This window comes from Mobula hypostoma, chromosome 15, assembly GCF_963921235.1.
Source record: "Mobula hypostoma chromosome 15, sMobHyp1.1, whole genome shotgun sequence".
In the NCBI taxonomy this organism is placed as follows: Eukaryota; Metazoa; Chordata; class Chondrichthyes; order Myliobatiformes; family Myliobatidae; genus Mobula; species Mobula hypostoma.
Window position 1 is genome coordinate 75,111,381 of NC_086111.1, and position 20,609 is coordinate 75,131,989.

General features: G+C 43.3%; 1 protein-coding gene across 6 annotated transcripts in view; it reads left to right on the forward strand.

The window, feature by feature from the left end:
- usp19 (ubiquitin specific peptidase 19) overlaps positions 1 to 20,609 on the forward strand; it is a 215,667-nt gene that overhangs the window by 73,380 nt on the left and 121,678 nt on the right. For all 6 annotated transcript variants that reach the window (XM_063068283.1, XM_063068282.1, XM_063068287.1 and 3 more), the window contains one exon: positions 14,285 to 14,675. In XM_063068283.1, coding sequence (XP_062924353.1) covers positions 14,285 to 14,675 — 391 coding nt within the window. The remainder of the gene's footprint in view (positions 1 to 14,284; positions 14,676 to 20,609) is intronic.

Consider the following 20,609-nt stretch of genomic DNA (forward strand, 5'->3'; position numbering starts at 1 on the left):
CTCTCTGTTGCCCCTCCTCTTTACCTTTCTTCCATAGTCCATTCTCCTCTCCCATCAGATTCCTCCATTCAGCCCTTTACCTCCCCCACCTATCACCTCCCAGCTTCTTAGTTCTTCCCCTCCCCACACCCACCTTACCCCTCACCTATCATGTTCTAGCTTGTCCTCCTTCCCCCCCTTCACTTTCTTATTCTGCCTTCTACCTTTCCAATCCTGATGAAGAGTCTCAGTATGAAACATAGACTGTTTATTCTTTTCTCTAGATTAGTGCTCACCAACCTTTTTAAGCCCAAGATCCCCTACCTCGACCTCAGTGAAAGGCAAGATCTGCCTACTAAATCGTTTAGAGAAAACACAGCTTATTTGGTCTAATTGTATTTGAATTACACAAAATACTTCTGTCAAACTTTCAAATTAGTTCAAACAAGAAAACACTGTAACCAGCATATCAAACAGGCCATAGCTGTCTTTCTTTAAGAATATTACAATACTTCACACCTTTAATTCTAAGTTTCATTATTTAGTTTTATTTCAATACGAAAAATAAATGAATAAAAATTGACTGCTGCACTCAGTGTAAGGACTGGGGCTGAATACTTTCTGCTAGTTCCCTGAAATTTGGCTCGTAACTACAGACAGCCAGTCTGAGACAGTCTGTGGGGTGTCTGTCAGTAAGACAGCTCCTGTACTTAGATTTAATAATTTTCATCTGTGAAAATGCAATTTCACATAGATAAGTTGACCTGAAGTAGGCACTGACTTTTAGTGCACATGTGGTGAGATGAGGAAACTTCTCCCTGCTGACAAGCCCCCAAAAGTCACCGTCACTTGATCTTGCTTTAAGCTTGATGTCATTTTGCAAATCAATTATTTCCATTTCAGTATTACTTGGCACACCAAATACTTGCTGGAATTTGGCTGCTATCTGTTCTATATCGAGTGGCAGAAATGGGTTTGAAATAAATGCAGCAATATCTTTCATGACGTTTAACTCCCCAAAACGCCGATCGAACTCTATTGCCAGTTTGTCTAGGTAAGCACAGTACTGCTCAGGGCGAAAAGCATTTTTTTCCTTGATGGCCTGTAACATTTTTTCCAAGTTGGGAAAGTGTGTCAGCCTCCCATTCTCTAAATTTGAAATCCAGACACCGAGATTGGCCTTAAACGCATTTACTGCGCTGATCATGTGGGTTAGGTGTCGGTCTTTTCCCATGAGCTGGTTGTTAAGTGCGTTTCATTTAGCTGTTATGTCTGTCAGAAACCCTAAATCCAGTAGGCACGCATCATCTGACAGCTCCTCGTGCTCCTCGTTTCTTGTTGACAGGAAAGTCTTTATCTCAGGCAGCAAGTCAACAAATCATTGTAGCACTTTACCGCGACTCAACCACCGAACATCAGCATGAAGAATTATGTCTCCGTAAGCGGCATCGAGCTCATCCAATAACGCCTTGAATAAGTGTTGCTGAAGTGCTTTTGCTCGAATCAAGTTTATCAGTTTGACCACCAGTGTCATTACATGAGAAAACTCCACGACCTTCCCAGCCAAGGCCTGCTGATGAATCACACAGTGATAATTCAGGAAGTCAGGAAAATCATGACGGCACAGTGCTATAAAACCAACGCGCACACCGCGCATTGCTGGGGCCCCATCAGTAGTAATTGCCCCCAGTTTGTGAATGGGGATGTCATTTTCACAGATATATTTTTTAAACTCATTGTAAATATCCTCACCTCTCGTTCTCTCCTTTAATTGCAAAAGAGTGAGGAAGTCCTCCTTTGTTGTAAAATCCTGGAAAGCCATTCTGACAAATACAACAAGCTGAGCTGTTTGCATTACATCCAGGGATTCATCGAACTGTAGTGAAAAAAATTCACAGAGTGACAAGTCCTTTAACACTTGTGGATCCACATCCTCTGACGGTGATTCTACCCTCCTTGTCACTGTTACAGGGTCAAGCGGTATATCATGTATTGCAGTTATGATGTCGTTTTTGTTTTTAAAGTAATTTAAAATGGTCTCTGCGATAATGACCATTGCTTCCTTGAATAAATTGCCATCTGTAAAAGGCTTCTTGTGTTTAGCCAAAAGGTGACTTACACGAAATGATGCTTCAATAGCAGCCTTATTTTGAGCAGCATGTTTTGTAAAAAACGATTGCTGGGCCTTCAACCCAGATTTCAGTTCCTCAACTTTCCAGGCACGAATTGCGCTCTTTGGGGGGGGGGGGGGGTAGGTGTCTTTAAATTCCTGGTGGTTGGTGTTGTGGTGCCGCTCCAGATTCCCTCTTTTAGTCAGTGCTTGTGTTTGGTGGCACAACATACATACACACTTGTCTTTCACCAAGGCAAATAGAAATTCCTCTTCCCATTCTGGATGGAAGTTGTATGTTTTCGCCTTCTTTCGTGGAGCCTCCGCCATGCTAGCTAGCTACCTTGCAGGATATCACCAGCGAGTGCTGTATATTGATGTTTGCGACAGTCTGTACTCTTATCTGTTCTAATTGGTCACTTTGATGCAGCACAGGCTACGCTGAAAACGCGGTGCATGGCGGGGGAGCTACAGACATGCGCACCGGGCAGAAAGAACGGAACTAAAACCCCGCAACCCGGAAACAATCTCTCTCTACAAATAGTTTTCAATAGCGAAAATATTGCTATATTACCATTATCCTAATTAGTATTACTTATTTTTATAATGCTCACATTACAACAGTATTTGTGTATTTATTTTTCATTTTTTTCGGGATCGACTGGGAAAGTCTCAAAGATCGAGCGGTTGGCGACCCCTACCCTAGATGTTGCCTGGCCTCCTGAGTTCCTCCAACAATTACTGCACCTTTCCTGTGATGCCATGTGATTTTAATTTGCTAAGCAGCCTTATGTGTGGCACCTTATCATATGCCTTCTGAAAATCCAAATAAGTGACATCCACTGCCTCTCCTTTATCCACCCTGTTCGTTACTTCCTCAAAAGACTCTTAACAAATTTGTCAGGCAAGATTTCCCTTTACGAAAACCATGCTGACTTTGACTTATTTTATCATTAATCTCCAAGTACCCTGAAACCTCATCCTTAATAATAGACTCCAACCCTTTCCCAACCACTGAGGTTAGGCTAACTGGCCTATAATCTCTTCTGCCTCTCTTCCTTTTTGAAGAGTGGAGTGAGATTTGCAATCTTCCAGTCTTCCGGAACCATTCCAGACTCTAGTGATTCTTGAAATATCATTACGAATGCCTCTACAATCTCTTTAGCAACCTCTTTCAGAACCCTGGGGTGCAGTCCATCTGATGACTTATCCACCTTAAGACCTTTGAGTTTGCCTTGCACTCTTTCCTTTGTAATAGCAATGGCACTCACTCCTGCTCCCTGACACTCATGGACCTCTGGCACACTGCTAGTGTCTTCCACAGTGAAAACTGATGCAGAGTAATGATTAAGTTCATCAGCCATTTCTTTGTCCTCCATTACTACCTCACTGGCATCATTTTCCAATGGTCTAATATCAAATGTCACCTCCCTTTTACTCTTTATATAACTGGAAAAAAATACTTCTGGTATCCTGCTTTATGTTCCAGCACTTGTTGTTCGAACATGTACAGACTTTTTTTTCTTGTCATTATTCCCTAAACAATGCAGTATAACAACTATTTTACATGGCATTTACATTGTATTAGGTATTATAAGTAATCTAGAGATGATTTAAAGTATACGGGAGGATGTGCGTAGTTTATCGTGGATCGGGATCGAAAAAAAACGGAAGTTCTCTTACTAAGTCTGAACAGGTACACCTGGTATTATTTAGCGTCAGTTGGTCAAACATTTGTCTTAGTATATAGTATATATTTTACCTTTCAATGCATATAAAACACTTAAGAAACGTATGTTCAGCGCCAGGCTCAGGAACGGAAATTCCCAAGTTCAATCCAGTGACAGACCGCTCCCAAGTGCACTGTCCATCCCTGCCGGGTTGATGTTGAGGATTAAAAACCCAAAACTCCAAAACCCAGTAATTAAACCACTGCGTTGCTTAGTAATAATTGTAGCTTTAATCGGGGCAGGGCTTTTCTCAATTTATCCTTCAAAATTGTTCCGATCATTGACCAACTGTAGCCTAACGCTTTTCCTATGACCGATGGCGTTTAATCTCTTTCCGATCGCTTTATTATTTCCACTTTATTTTAAATCGCGATCGTGATTATTTTCGTGAACAGAAACTGTGGATTCAGAGCCTCGCCGCCAGGTCCTAATGTCCACCACACTGAGACCGGTTAAATAAGGTCCGGGATTCCGCTGGGTCCTAAGGTCCACTGCATTTTGACAGGTTGAATAAGGGACTTGAGCATCCGCATTTTTTTGGTAACCGTGAGGGGTCCTGGAACCAATCCCTCGCGGATAAGGAGGGCCGACTGTGTGTGTATGTATGTAAGTGACGCTACGTGCAGGGGTATCTACATAAGGAAACTCTGACAGGAAATAAAATGACTCTTGGAAAGAGAAACTCTTCTAGGTAGCAGCACAGGCAGATGAAGATACGACAGAGTGAGTCTCTCAGTGTAGGTATGAGGTGTGGAGCGTCAGTGTAAAGTGAAAGTGGATGGGGGAACGAAGGGGTGGTGAGGGACTGTGGAGAGGAGTGTGTCAGTGTAAGTAGTTAGGTGTGGAGTGTCAGTGAATGGGGAGATGAAGGGGGTAGTGAGGAACTGGAGAGGAGTGTGTCAGTGTAGGTATGAGGTGTGGAGTGTCAGTGAATGGGGGGATGAAGGGGGTAGTGAGGGACTGTGGAGAGGAGTGTGTCAGTGTAGGTATGAGGTGTGGAGTGTCAGTGAATGGGGGGATGAAGGGGGTGGTGAGGGACTGTGGAGAGGAGTGTGTCAGTGTAAGTAGGTAGGTGTGGAGTGTCAGTGAATGGGGAGATGAAGGGGGTAGTGAGGAACTGGAGAGGAGTGTGTCAGTGTAGGTATGAGGTGTGGAGTGTCAGTGAATGGGGGGATGAAGTGGGTGGTGAGGAACTGTGGAGTGGAGTGTGTCATTGTTAGGTATGAGGTGTGGAGTGTAAATGTAAAGTACCTATGAATGGGGGGGGAGGGACCATTTCTCCTTATACAATGGATTCTGGTTAATTAGGCAATCAGTTAATTGTGGCAGCCACTTATTTGGGACAACACTTCAAGAACAAAAAACTAATCAGGAAAATAGCTGGGATTCCCTTTATTTGGAACACCATGCCACATAATTGAGGCAGGAAACTATTGCGAACAGTTTCTAACTAGCATCAGTTGTGTGTATTTGTGTAGCCGTTAGTCGCTATACCGTGCTCAGAGCAAACAGTTTTTAAGCATTGTCAGTTGCAAATGCTTGTGCTCAAAAAGCAGCAGTCTTTTTTGTCACTGATGGTTGGCAAGAAAGAAGCAGTAAGACAATTCAGAACTGCTTTGCTCACTGTGGTTTCGAGCACTCAGGCTTGGAGATACCAGAATCGGCTGGGAGTGAAAATGAAACAATTTCACGACTTCATGTTAGGAGTAAATGAAGAATTTGAAGGTATTAACAATCATCTTGAATGTTACAATAAAAATAAAGATTTGGGGGATGCAATAATTGAAAGCATTGTGTGAAGGCAGACATTATCTGCACTAGGAGTTCATTTACAGTCAATCAAAAGAACACGACAGCGTACACTGGATGAATTCCTCCAATAATTGCTAGGAAGTATTACAGTTTCATAGTACTGTAGTGGTAGTGATGGTATTCATATTTGTTCTGTATTTCACTTAAATACGTAATTTGTTACTCAGTTTGTCTTTTTTATACCTTTATAACTATTTCCATGAAGCTTTGGCTTTTCAGGGTAGCCAGTTAATTGAGCCAGAGTGTACTGGTCCTGATGTGTCCCAATTAACAGGATCCCAGTGTATGTACATGAAATTGCAGCACAAACTTCATTTTAATATCTAACTTTGTTTCTGTGCCTCATGCATGTGCTCACGTTCCATTGGGCATTGGGACAGCTCCATTCAATTGCAGCTTTCTTTGCTTTTCTTCTTTACTAATTAAGTATACAGTGCCTTTAAAATGTATTCACCACCACCCCTCCTCCCCCTTGGAAGTTTTCATGTTTTCTTGTTTTGCAATGTTGAATCACAGTGGATTTAATTTGGATTTTTTGACTGATCAACAGAAAAAGACACTTTCGTGTCAAAGTGAAAACATCTCTACAAATATATTACAAATATAAAACACAAAATAATTGATTGTATTAGTATTCACCCGCCCTTAATATGACGCACCAAATCATTACTGGTGCTGCCAACTGGTTTTACAAGTCACATAATTAGTTAAATGGAGACCTATGTGCAGTCAAGATGTTTCAATTGGTTGTAGTAAAATTACACCTATATTGGGAAGGTCCAACTGCTGGTGAGTCAGTATCCTGGCAAAAACTACACCATGAAGACAGACGAACACTCCAAGCAACTCCGCAAAAAGGTTATTGAAAAGCACAAGTCAGGAGATGGATACAAGAAAATTTCTGAGTCACTGTATATTCCTTGGAGTACAGTTATGTCAATCATCAAGAAATGGAAAGAATATGGCCCAGCTGTAAATCTGCCTAGAGCAGGCCATCCTCAAAACCTGAGTGACTGCAAGATCGGGACTAGTGAGGGAGGCCACCAAGAGACCTATGACAACTCTGGAGGAGTTACAAGCTTCAGTGGCTGAGATGGAAGAGAGCACGCATACGACTGTTGCCCGGGTGCTTCACCAGTCACAGCTTTATGGGAGAGTGGCAAAGAGAAGTCCACTGTTTAAAAAAAAACTCACATGAAATCTTGGCTAGAGTTTGCCAGAAGGCACATGGGAGACTGTGAAGTCAGTTCTATGGTCTGATGAAACCAAAATTGAGCTTTTTGACCATCAGACTAAACACAATGTTTGGTGTAAGCCAAACACCGCACATCATCAAAAACACACCATCCCTACCCTGAAGCATGGTGGTGGCTGCATCACGCTGTGGGGATGCTTCACTGCAGCAGGCCCTGGAAGGCTTGTGAAGGTAGAGGGTAAAATGAATGCAGCAAAATACAGGGAAATCCTGGAGGAAAACCTGATGCAGTCTGCAAGAGAACTGTGACTTGGGAGAAGACTTGTTTTCCTGCAAGACAATGACCCCAAGCATAAAGCCAAAGCTACACAGAAATGGCTTGAAAAACACAACAAAATTAATGTCCTGGAGTGGCCAAGTCAGAGTCTAGACCTCAATCCAAATGAGAATCTGTGGCTGGACTTGAAAAGAGCTGTTCACTCATGATCCCCATGCAATCTAACAGAGCTTGAGTAGTTTTGTAAAGAAGAGACTCTTCCTTCAGTTAGTCCTGACGAAGGGTCTCGGCCTGAAACGTCGACTGTACCTCTTCCTAGAGATGCTGCCTGGCCTGCTGCGTTCACCAGCAACTTTGAATAAATACACTGTGATTCAATGTTGTAAAACAAATTATAAAAACTTCCAAGGGGGTGAATACTTTGTATAGGCACTGTACCATCTTAACCACCGATAATAAATAAGATTTTAAAATAAGACATGGGGGTAGAATTAGTCTACTCTGCCATTCCATCATGACCTGTATATTATCCTTCTCAACCCCATTCTTCTACCTTCTCTTTGGAATCTTTGATACTTTGAGGGAGGGAGGGAGGAAGTGAATGGGCAAGTGTAGCATTTCACTTCCTTGCAGGGATATGTGCCAAGAGGGATATTAGTGAGGAGGGGTGAATAGACAAGACAATCATGTAGGACAGCGGAGAGTGGGGCGGGAGTAAAGATGTACTTGGTGGTAGGATCCCTTTGGGGTGGCAGAAGTTGTGGAGAGTGGCGGATGCGTTGGATGTGGAGGCTCATGGGGTTGTTGGTAAGGACAGGAGGAACTCTATCACTGTTGAGGTGACCGGAAGATATCTGGGAAATGGAGGATATGCAGGTGAGGGCATCATCAATGGTGGAGGAAGGAAATCCCCATTCTTTGAAGAAAGAGAGGCTGATCCTTGAAGAAGGAAAGGAAACCTGCATCTTCAGAACGGGTGTGGTGGAGACGAAGGAACTGAAAAAAGGGAAGAACGTTTTTACCAGAGACATGGTGGGAAGAGATAAGGTCAAGATAGCCTTGGAAATTGGGTGGTTTATAAAATATGTCGGTTGACAGTATATTTCCGGAGATGGAGACCGTGATCAAGAAAGGGAAGAGAACCATCAGAAACGGACCAAGCAGGGTAGAAATTTGCCGCCTCCCTTGCCTTTACTCAGGACCTCAAACAGAACTTCCATGTGAGGCAGTGCTTCACCTGCAAATCAAATGGAGTTGTCTAATGTATCTGGTGCCCCCGATGTTAATGCCGCTGCCTCTATATTGGTGAGACTTGATATGAGCTGGAGAATCGCTCGTTGAGCACTTCCGCTTCATCTGCCCTGCCAAAAGCGGAATTTCACCGTGGCCAACTATTTAAGTTCCTTTCCCCATTCCCATTCTGCCATGTCAGTCCGTGGACTTCTCTTTTGTCCCAATGCATTCCCTCTCGGGTTGGAAGAGCAACATCTCATATTCTAACCTGATGGCATGAATATCAATTTCTCCTGGTTTTTATTTTGCTTTTTCTTTCCCCCACCCCTTCCTGCATCTTTCATGTCCCTCCAACTTCCCTTGCTCCCATGGTTCACTCTCCTTTCCTATGAGATTCCTTCTTCTTCAGTTCTTGACCTTTCTCACCCACCTGGCTTCACCGATCACTTTCTGACTTGTCATCCTTTCCCTCCCCCCACCTTTTTATTCATACAATTTCCCCCTTCCTCTCCTTGGCTTGAAATGTCAACTGTTCATTCATTTCCATGGATGTTGCCTGACCTGAGTTTCTCCAGCATTTTGTGTGTGATGCTCCAAATATCGAGCATCTGCAGAATCTCGTGTTTGTTTTCTATTTGTCTCCATGGGTAAGGGATTAAGGCACAAAGGGTCTGCAGAGTGTTGGCAAACTGGAACCCGGTTGGCTTGGTGATAGGAAGCAGAGAGTGGTGGATGGATTTTCAGACCAGAAGGCTGTGACCAGCAGTGTTCCACAGCAACTGGAAGCTTTGTTTCTAACAGGTATAAATGATGGAAGAAAATGTAGGGGTCTCATTAGTACATTTGCAGACAACATAAAAGTTGGTTGTGATGTCCAGTACAAAGATAGTTGTCTAAGGATACAGTGCATACAAATCATCTGGAAAAACTGCAAGGAATGTTGTTTTATGAAGTTTAATCCAGACAAGAATTGAGGTCATGCACTTTGAGATATTAAATACCAATGGGATCTATAGAGCATATGTACTCTGTATATCTTGGAGAGATCGTGGGGTGCAAATGTAAAGATTCCTGAAAATGGATACAGGTGGATAACTTTGTGAAAAGGTTATTTGATGTGCTTGGCGTCATGATTTAGTTGCACTGAGTATAGTGCCCAGTTGTGGTCACCACCCTACCAAAGGGATGTGAAAGTACTTGGAAGATGACAGGAGATTCACCAAATGTTACCTGGAGTGAAGAGACTGGGGTTCTTCTCTCTGAAAATTGGAGCTGAGGAGTGATCTTGCGAAGGTTTATAAAATGAATGGTATAGATGGCTAGAATCATAAGATGTGGGAGCAGAATTAGGCCATTCAGCCCATCGAGTCTGCTCTGCCATTCAGGAATCCTACAACCCCATATAACTGCCTTCTTGACATATCCTTTGATTTCCTGACCAATGAGGAAATGATCAACTTCTGGATTAAATATATCCACAGACTTGGCCTCCACCGCAGTCTGCGGCAGAGAATTCCACAGATTCACTACTCTGGGTAGAAGGATTCTTCCTTACTTCTGTTCTAAAAGGTCACCCCTCGGTTTTAAGGCTGTGCCCTCTAGTTCTGGATACCCCCACCTCAGGAAGCATCTTCTCTACATCCACCTTATCTAGTCCTCTCAACATTTGGTAGATTTCAATGAGATCCTCGTGCATTCTTCTAAATTCCAATGAGTACAAGCTCAAAGCTGCCAAACGCTCCTCATAAACAAGAGAAAATCTGCAGATGCTGGCTATCTAAGCAATACACGCAAAATGCTGAGGAACTCGCAGGCGAGGCTGCATCTATGGAAAAGAGTACAGTCCACCCCTTCATCCCGGAATCATCCGTGTGAACCTCCTCTGGACCCTCTCCAATGATAACACATCCTTTCTGAGATATGGGGTCCAAAACTGTTGACAATACTCTCAAGTGCGGCCTGACTAGTGTCTTATAAAGGCTCAGCATTATCTCCTTGCTTTTATATTCTATTCCCCTTGAGGTAAATGCCAACATCGCATTTGCCGCCTTTACCACAGACTGATCCTGTAAATTAACCTTCTGGGAGTCTTGCACAAGGACTCCCAAGTCCCTCTGCACCTTTGATGTTTGAACCTTCTCCCCATTTAGATAATAGTCTGCACTTTTGTTCCTTTTACCAAAATGCGTTATCGTACATTTCCCAACACTGTATTCCATTCTGCCACTTCTTTGCACATTCTTCCAATTTGTCTAAGTCCTGCTGCAATCGCATTGCTTCCACAGCGTTACCTGCCCCTCCACTTATCTTAGTATCATCAGCAAACTTTGCCACAAAGTCATCAATTCCATCACCTAAATCATTGTCAAACAATGTGAAAAGTAGCAGTCCCTGTATTGTCCCTGAGGAACACCACTAGTCACTGACAGCCAACCAGAAAAAGCCTCTTTTATTCTCACTCACTGCCTCCTGCCTGTCAACCATTCCTCTGTTCATGCCAGTATCTTTCCTGTAACGCCACAGGATTTTATCTTGTTAAGCAGCCTCATGTGTGGTACCTTAACAAATACCTTCTGAAAATCCAAGTAACTGACATCCATTGCCTCTCCTTTGTCCACCCTGCTTGTTACTTCCCTAAAGAACTCTTAACAGGTTTGTCAAGCAAGATTCTCCTTAATAGAAACCATGCTGACTTTGACTTATTTTATCATTGGTCTCCCAGCACTTTCCCGACCACTGAGGTTAGGCTAACTTGCCTATAATTACCTTTATTTTGCCTTCCTCCCTTCTTAAAGAGTGGAGTGACATTTGCAATCTTCCAGTCCTCTGGGACCATGCCAGAATCAAGTGATTTTTGAAAATCATGAGCAATGCTTCAGTTATCTCTTCAGCAACCTCTCTCAGGACTCTGGGATGTAGTCCATCTGGTCCAGGTGACTTATTCACCTTAAGACCCCTGAGTTTGCCCAGCACTTTTTCCCTTTGTAATAGCAACAGCACTCACTCCTGCTCACTGACACTCACAGACCTCTAGATCTTGCTGGGTCTTCTACAGTGAAGACAGATGCAAAGTACCCAATAAGTTCATCTGCTATTTCTTTGTTCCCCATTACTACCTCATCAGCATCATTTTCCAGTGGTCCAATGTCAACTTTCACCTCCCTTTCACTCTTTATATAACTGAATAAACTTTTAGTATCCTGCTTTATGTTATTGGCTAATTTGCCCTCTTATTTAATCTTTTTCCTTATAGCTTTTTTTAGTTGCCTTTTGTTGGATTTTAAAAGCTTCCCATTCACTTTTGTTACCTTGTATACCCTTTCCTTGACTTTAATGCATTCTTTAACTTCCCTTGTAGGCTAAGGTTGCCTACCCCTGCCATTTGAGAACAACATCTATGGGACATATCTATCCTGCACCTTGTGAACTATTCCCAGAAGTTTAAGCCATCTCTGCTCTGCCGTCATCCCCACCGGTGTCCTCCAATCCACCGGGGCAAGTTCTTCTCTTGTGATTCCCTTTATTCCACTGCAATACCGATACATCTGGCTTGTGCTTCTGCCTCTCAAATTACAGTATGAATTCAATCACATTATGATTACTGCCTCCTAAGTGTTCCTTTATATTCAGCTCCTGAATAAGATCTGGGTTTTCACACAAAATCCAATCTATGATGGCCTTTCCCCGAATAGGTTCAAGCACAATCTGCTCTTTAAAAAAAACATCTCGTAAGCATTCAATAAATTCCCTCTCTTGCAATCCGACACCAACCTGATTTTCTCAGTCTCCTTGCATATTGAATACCCCATTACAATTGTGTCATTACCCTTATTACATGCCTTTTCCAGCTCCTTTTGCAATCTCAACCCTACATCTTGACTACTATTTGGAGGCCTATATATGATTCCCATAATGGTTTTTTTTACACTTGCAGTTTCTTAATTCCACCCACAAAGATTCAACATTCTCTGACCCTGTGTCACCTCTTTCTAAAGATGTAGTTCCATCTCTTACAAATAGAGCCACACCACCGTCTGTGCCTTCCTGCCTGTTCTTGTGATACAAATTATATCCTCTGATGTTAAGCTCCCAGCTATGGCCTTCTTTCAGCCTTACTCAGTGACGCCTCCAACGTCAATCCGACCAATCTCTAATTGCACCACAAATTCGTCCACCTTATTCCAAATGCTACGGGCATTTAAATACTGCACTTTCAGTCTTGCATTATTCACCCTTTTGAACTTTGCATCTGTGGTACAATTTAACTCTTTGCTCTGTCTGCATTTGTACCTAATTATTGGCTTGTCCTTCCTTACATTCATGTTACACCCATCATCTACTTATAAACCTGCTGGCTCATCCTCAGCTCTAACCTCCTGGTTCCCATTCCCCTATGATATTAGTTTAACCCACTCCCAACAGCTCTAGTAAAGCTGCCCACAAGAATATTGGTCCCCCTCAGATTCAAGTGCAACCTGTCAAGGTCCCACCTGCCCCAAAAGAGGTTCCAGTGATCCAGAAATCTGAATCCCTGCCCCCGCTCCAATTCTTCAGCCATGCAATTATCTGCCACCTCATTCTATTCCCATCCTCATTCGCATGGCATAGGCAGTAATCCCGCGATTACTACCCTCGAGGTCCTGCTTTTCAGCTTCCTTCCTAACTCCCTGTATTCTGTTTTCAAAACCACCTCCCTTTTTCTACCTTATTCATTGGTACCAATATGTATCACAACTTCTGGCTGCTCACCCTCCTATTTCAGGATATTGTGGACATGTTCGGAAACATTGCAGACCCTTGCACCTGGGAGACAAACTACCATCCATGTTTCCTTTTCGTTTCCACAGAATCACCTAACTGACCCCCTGACTATAGAATCCCTTACTACTGCTGCCATCCTCTTCTTTCCCCTACTGTTCTGAGCTACAAGGCCAGACTCAGTGCCAGAGGCACAGCAGCTGTTGATTCCCCTAGGAAGGTGTTCTTCTCCCACCCCCCCCCCCCAAAGATTACTCAAAATAGAGTACTTATTGTTGAGGTGAATGGCCACAGGGGTTCTCTCCACTATCTGACGATCTCCCTTCCCTCTCCTGACAGTCACCCGTTTATCTGTCTTCTGTAGCCTTGGGGTGACTACCTCCCTGTAGCTCCTGTCCATCACTGCTTCCCTCTCCCTAACAATCTGAAGGTCATCAAGCTGAAGCTCCATTCCCTAACACGGTCTGGAGAGCTGTAAACTTAACCTGAGAGGAGATTTGAATAAGTTTTCCTCAGAGGGTGATGAATATCCCGAACGAGCTGTCAAAGGAGGTGGAGGAAGCAGATACAATTGCAACATATACAAGGCATAGGACAGTAGATAGGAAAGGCATTGAGGGTACAGGACTAAAGCATATATGGGGCAAGGTGAGCAATGACTATGAAAGTGAGAAGAGTTAAATGACAGTGTTTTACAGTAGGTAACGCTGGTGTTTTCTGGTAGGTATGGACTCGGTTTTACGGTAGGTTACACTGGTGTTTGGTAGGTACAGACTCGGTGTTTTACAGTAGGTAACACTGGTTTTCTGGGAGGTAACACTGGTGCTTTTTGGTAGGTATGGGCTCAGTTTTACGGTAGGTTAACACTGGTGTTTTCTGGTAGGTAAGGACTCAGGGTTTTACGGTAGGTAACATTGGTGTTTTTTGGTGGGTATGGTCTCGGTGGCAGGTACAGATCAGTAGGCCAAAAGCCATTTTCATACTATGTGACTGATTGATTCGTGCTACTTAGTTTAATCTGACTGCATTTGTCTGTGAATGATGCACATAGTTTTGAGGAAGATGGTTGGATTGGTTTTCTGGTAGCGTAAGGTCAATTGAGCCAATCTGGCTGCTTTCAGATTGTGATGCTCTGCCAGTGAATTCTCCCATGATACTAACGCTTATCTTCTCTTCTCTTTTTGCACAAGTTGGAAGTGACCGAGAAGGAGAAACTGCTTCCGGAGAGCCATGATATCAACGCTACATCAGCTCAATTATTCTGCGAAAGTACGGCACAGCCTTCAAGTTTAAGTGTTCCTGTGGATCCAGTAGTGGGTGACACTGGGACAAAGGCTCAGGAGTCTGTTGGAAACTGTCCTGAGGTTGCTGATGTAACTGTGGAAAGGACAGTGACATGGAGTTCATCTGTAAATGAGAACTCTGACACATCTGCTGGAAGCCAAATGGACCCTATCAAACAACTGACTGAAGGGCAGGTCCCATTAGAAAGGCCCAGTGAGGGCACCACATCACCGTCTCATTCATCTGTGGAGAACACCAACCAGGTGAAGGAAAGTCTTTCTGAGGAAAAGGTTGAAGGTAATCACCTTTTGTATCTTTTTAAAATCTAGTATTCTGTTTGGAGGTTGGAGATGCTATAAATGAACTTCAGTTTTTTGGTTTTCTTCACTGCTCTGATTTGTACCTCTGCTGAGGCATTGGCCTTCCTAATGAGAGAATTTGTATGGTGTAAAAGCTGTCTAGTTACAATTATATTGGGCCTTGGTGAGAACATGCCAGGAGTCTTATGTACAGTTTTGATCTCTCTATCTAAGAAGAGCTACTTGCTACGGAGGGAGTGCATGACATTTTGTTCCCTCTAAGCTGTATGTCTGTGGAACTTTCTTCTTCCAAGCAGAGTTCCTTGGTATTTTTAAGGTAAAGTAGATTGCTTCTTGTTAAGCAAAGGCGTGAAGGGGCAGGTGGCTATGAAGAGTTCCTGTCTGCCTCCAATTGAGGCTGCACTTGTATCAGCCTTTGTCATAAATGACAGAGCTGGCTCAAGAAGCTGAGTAACCTCCTGCTGCTCGTTTATATGTTTGTGTCATCGTTATCATCAGGTGCTGTGCCCAGTTTGAGCTTTGACTGCCATGGCCCACACACTCCTGTTTCGGGTCAAGTGGATCAATTCATTGGTATTCTTTTCTAGTTCTCTGGCTGCTGTCTGCATCATCATATGTTTGTATATTATATTTAATTCCATTGAGTGTAGTTATCTTCACCTTAATGCTTCTCATGCGAGAGAGTTCCACATTCTTTCTTTTCATTATTTTATCTGATAAGGAATTTAAAGAGGTGTGGTGCAGTGATGTAGTGGTTAGTGTGGAGCTTTGCAGTACCACCTGTAAGATCAGGGTTTGATTCTCGTCACTGTCTGTAAGGAGATTGTACATTCTCCCAATCACCATGTAGGTTTCCTCCCACATTCTAAAGATGTACGGATTAGGGCTATGTTGGCACCAGAAGTGTGGCGATACTTGCAAGTTGCCCAACATAATCATCACTGATTTGATTTGATGCAAATAGCACATTTCGCTGTGTATGTAACAAATAAAGCTCATCTTTAAATCTATTATCTTTACAAGCTATTAGTAACAGTTTTGTAGCTAACCTGAATATTTGTTTTCTCTCAAGTGGGCCCATCTTCCCAATGTCCCTTTTTCCAAGCCACTTCATAATGCTGCCCTCCTTACGCGCTCTATCTGATCAGCTTTCATGCTAGTAATCTTCGCAGCTTATTCAGTGATGCTGTATGCCCAGTTCTATATTATCCAGCATCAGTACATCAGTGCTGTTCACCAGGAGATTGATCAATGCTGAAGGGCAACCGTGGGTTTTTTTTTGGCACACACTCCAAATGGAGCACTTTGGTTGGTGCTCAGACAGATTCAGTATCTTTGCACTGCCTTCATTCGTATCTTCTGAAGGCAGGGGTTATTTTGGCCCATCAGGTCCATACCAGCTTATGGTGCAATCCTATTGGTCATAAATCTTTTACCCCCCCCCACCCCAATCCATTCCTCTACCACTCATCGACAGCTTAGGGAAGGATTAGCATGCTATCCTGCATGCGTTTACATTGTAGGAGGGAACTGGAGTATTGGGCAAGCCCACGTGATCACAGGATGGACTAACCAGCTTCATACAGCATGGGCAAACCTGGGTTGCTGAAACTGACAGGTGACAGTTTTACTTTCTGCAGATGACACAAAGGTTGGTGGAGCTGTTCGAGAGTGTAGACGATTGTCAAAGGTTACAATGGGGCATTGACAGGTTGCAGAAATGGGCTGAGAAGTGACAGGTGGAGTTCAACTCGGAAAAGTGTGAAATGATTCATTTTGGAAGATTGTTCTGACTTCAAGTTAATAGGGTTAATGTCAGGAAATGTACCAGCGTGGAGGAACAGAGGGATCGTGGAGTCCATGTCTATAGATCCCTGAAAGTTAATGCTCAAGTTGATAAGGTGGTTAAGAAGGCATGTGGTGTGTTGGTCTCCATTACTCGGGGGATTGAGTTCAAGAGCCCACAGTGATGTTGCAGCTCTATAAAACTCTGGTTAGACCACATTTGGAGTATGTATTCAGTTATGGTTGCCTCATAGAGGGACATGGAAGCTTTAGAGAGGGTGCAGAGGAACTTTCCCAGGATGTGGTCTGGATTAGAGAACAATGAGGATAGATTGAATGAACTAGGGGTTTTCTCTTTGAAGTGAAGGAGGATGAGAGGCTTTTAAAATGATGAGGCATTGATAGAGTGGACAGCCAGGGATCATTTCCCAGGGTGGAAATGACTAATACAAGGGGGCATAATTTTAAGTCGATTGGACAAAAGTATGAGGCGGGGGTGTTAAAGTTAGGCTTTTTACACAGAGAGCAGTGGAAATGACCTGCTAGGAATGGTGGTAGAGGCAGATACATTAGGGGCATTTAAGAGACTCTTAGGTACAGGGATGATAGAATAATGGATGGTTATGTGGGAAGGAAGTTTTAGATTGATCTTTGAGCACATTAAAAGATCAGCACAACATGTTGGACTGAAAGGCCTTTACTGTAGTGTAGTGTTCTGTGTAACTGAGCCATTGTTGCCCATTGCATCTCGTGACCAGTAACTATAGTTGGACACGTTCTGATCTGTCAAAGAAATTTGCTCATGAGCTGACATGGTTTATACTCGGAACTTGTGCTTATATGGTTATATAAGTAAGTCAATAGCATCATAACATTTTAAGTAACATTTCGATATTAAACACACCGCATATTTTCCCCGTATGAACATATAAAATCATTGCAACACACCAATATCGCTGAATCAGTGGGAGCCCTGGGCTGAATACTTGTTTTCCTGCAACAACACGGTCTTATCAAGGGTTGATGGGAGACAGCGCTACTCGAACGGGGTTCCTAATGGCCAGTCTATTCCGCAATTTAGTTTTCATTGCATACATTGCAGAGATATGTTGGAAATGGAAGCAACGTTTTCAGTGCTTTCGTGGCTATCTCAGGATATTTAGTCTTGACTTTGATCCAGAATGCCGGCAGAGATGTTATGACAAACATACTTTTCAGTCCGCCGTCATTTGCAAGCTTGAGGAATTGATCTCCTTCCCGCGCTGACATGGATGACGCATGCGTAATGACCTCACATGTGTAATGGCTCAGCAGTGCATGACAGGGAATGAGGAAGAGTGCAGCTGACTCATAGCGTTTCCTCGTGGCCCGGTAGCACATGCCTTGCGGTGGTTGGGGACCGCTGATCTAGGCCATTCACAAACTTTGATCATTGCTCATTTTCTGTATGTTCAGAAATCTTTCAGCTGTCATTGTGCTGCCTGTGTGTTTGTTTTCTCCAGTTATGTGAATGCTGAACTGCACTCTTGGTTAAGTGTGATGTCATGCACAGTTTGTGAATTTATGTAATTCAGAAGCATGCCCTTCCTCACCTTGACTGATTCACAACGCAGCAATAAGAAATCCATTCCCAGAAAAGCTCACATACCACATCCTGTATAAACCTGGCTTCAGATTGCACATGAAGTGCATGAAGCCAGGACATTGATGAGCTTCCAGTCTGTCGACTTTGCAACATCAGACCCAGGGGAAAGATGACTGCCAATTTTTACACAACATTGGTAGAATAATCTGCGTCTTGAGAGTTTTTGAGGTGAGTGTTAGAGAGGCAAACTTAGTACAATGGGATCATGTGGGATAAAGTTCATGCTTTTAACTTTGCTTCGCATAAGGTGGTATCACATGACTCAATCCATCCACACCATCCCTAATCATTTTTGAATCGGAAATGTAAAACCTTTTCAAAGCTCAAAGTACATTTATTTTCAACGTATACAATATACAGACTTGAGATTGGTGTGGGACCCACAGCCTTGCTCTGGCCTGGCACTTAAATCAGTCAGACGTCAGCTACTTTCTCACGCTCAGACCCGGGTCCTGCCACCTTGATTTCTCCTCGCCTTGCCTCAGTTCTGCTGCTTTGAATTGGCTCCATTCACTCCAGTAATGGCCATACATTGGTTTGTTTCATGCTCTCTGGTCCAGGCCCTGCCTTGCACCCTCTATCTTTATTGTCCTATGGCAATTCCTACATCAGCTTTTTAAAAAGTTGATCATAGAATCAGAATCAGGTTTATTATCACCGGCATGTGGCGTGAAATTTGTTAACTTAGCAGCAGCAGTTCAATGCCATACATAATCTAGCAGAGAGAGAGAGAAAAAATAATAATAATAAATAAAATAAAATAAAACATAATAAATAAACAAGTAAATCAGTTACATATATTGAATAGATTTTTTTAAATGTGCAAAAACGGAAATACTGTATATTAAAAGAAAAAGTGAGGTAGTGTCCAAAACTTCAAAGTCCATTCAGGAATGGGATGGCAGAGGGGAAGAAGCTGTTCCTGAATCGCTGAGTGTGTGCTCCCAGGCCTCTGTACCTTCTACCTGCTGGTAACAGTGAGAAAAGGGCATGCCCTGGGTGCTGGAAGTCCTTAATAATGGACACTGCCTTTCTAAGACACCACTCCCTGAAGATGTTCTGGGTACTTTGCAGGCTAGTGCCCAAAATGGAGCTGACTAGATTTACAGCCTTCTGCAGCTTCTTTCGGTCCTGTGCAGTAGCCCCTCCATACTAGACAGTGATGCAGCCTGTCAGAATGCTCTCCACAGTACAACTATGGAAGTTTTTGAGTGCAGTGTCTCTAAAAATATCTGCAATGTGGAAGTAGAAAAGAATATGCCTTGCTTATCCCTTTTCAACCAATTCACCTGATGCAGGAATAGGTGACTTGCACAATGTTGAACCATTCTTGTGATGACTTTGCCCCAAGATACGGCAACCCAGAAATTAAACAACACAGTCGTTTCAGCCTATGCTGTCACTCCAATTACCTTGGGGGAAAAATACTAATAATTCCACCCTCTTCCCCTTACCATTTCAAATCCTTAATTTCTGAAAGGCCTGTTTTCATACCTTTAGAGCAAAGTATGTGGATCACATTAGTTCATCACATTGCAAAATAGTTATCTGTTCTATTTCTCTAATGACTGACATCAGACAGTGGAAAGAACTGGCAAGTATTCTCTTTTTAACATTCTCAATTTCAAAGTTCAAATTAAAATTAGATGGCTCATTGCAGCCAAAAAGTTCCATTCAAAAGGTTCAAAGGAACATCTAAACAAGCCTCACACATCAAAGTTGCTGGTGAACGCAGCAGGCCAGGCAGCATCTCTAGGAAGAGGTACAGTCGACGTTTCGGGCCGAGACCCTTTGTCAGGACTAACTGAAGGAAGAGCTAGTAAGAGATTTGAAAGTGGGAGGGGGCGATCCAAAATGATAAGAGAAGACAGGAGGGGGAGGGATGGAGCCAAGAGCTGGACAGGTGATTGGCAAAAGGGATATGAGAGGATCATGGGATAGGAGACCCAGGGAGAAGGAAAAGGGGGAGGGGGGGAAAACCCAGGATGGGCAAGGGGTATGGTCAGAGGGACAGAGGGAGGAAAAGGAGAGAGAGACAGAAAGAATGTGTGTAAATAAATAAATAACGGATGGGGTACGAGGGGGAGGTGGTGCATTAGCGGAAGTTAGTGAAGTCAATGTTCATGCCATCAGGTTGGAGGCTACCCAGACGGAATATAAGGTGTTGTTCCTCCAACCTGAGTGTGGCTTCATCTTGACAGTAGAGGAGGCCGTGGATAGACATATCAGAATGGGATGTGGAATTAAAATGTGTGGCCACTGGGAGATCCTGCTTTCTCTGGCAGACAGAGCGTAGGTGTTCAGCAAAACAATCTCCCAGTCTGCGTCGAGTCTTGCCAAAATATAGAGGCCACATCGGGAGCACCGGACGCAGTATATCACCCCAGCTGACTCACAGGTGAAGTGTCGCCTCACCTGGAAGGATTGTCTGGGGCCCTGAATGGTGGTAAGGGAGGCAGTGTAAGGGCATGTGTAGCACTT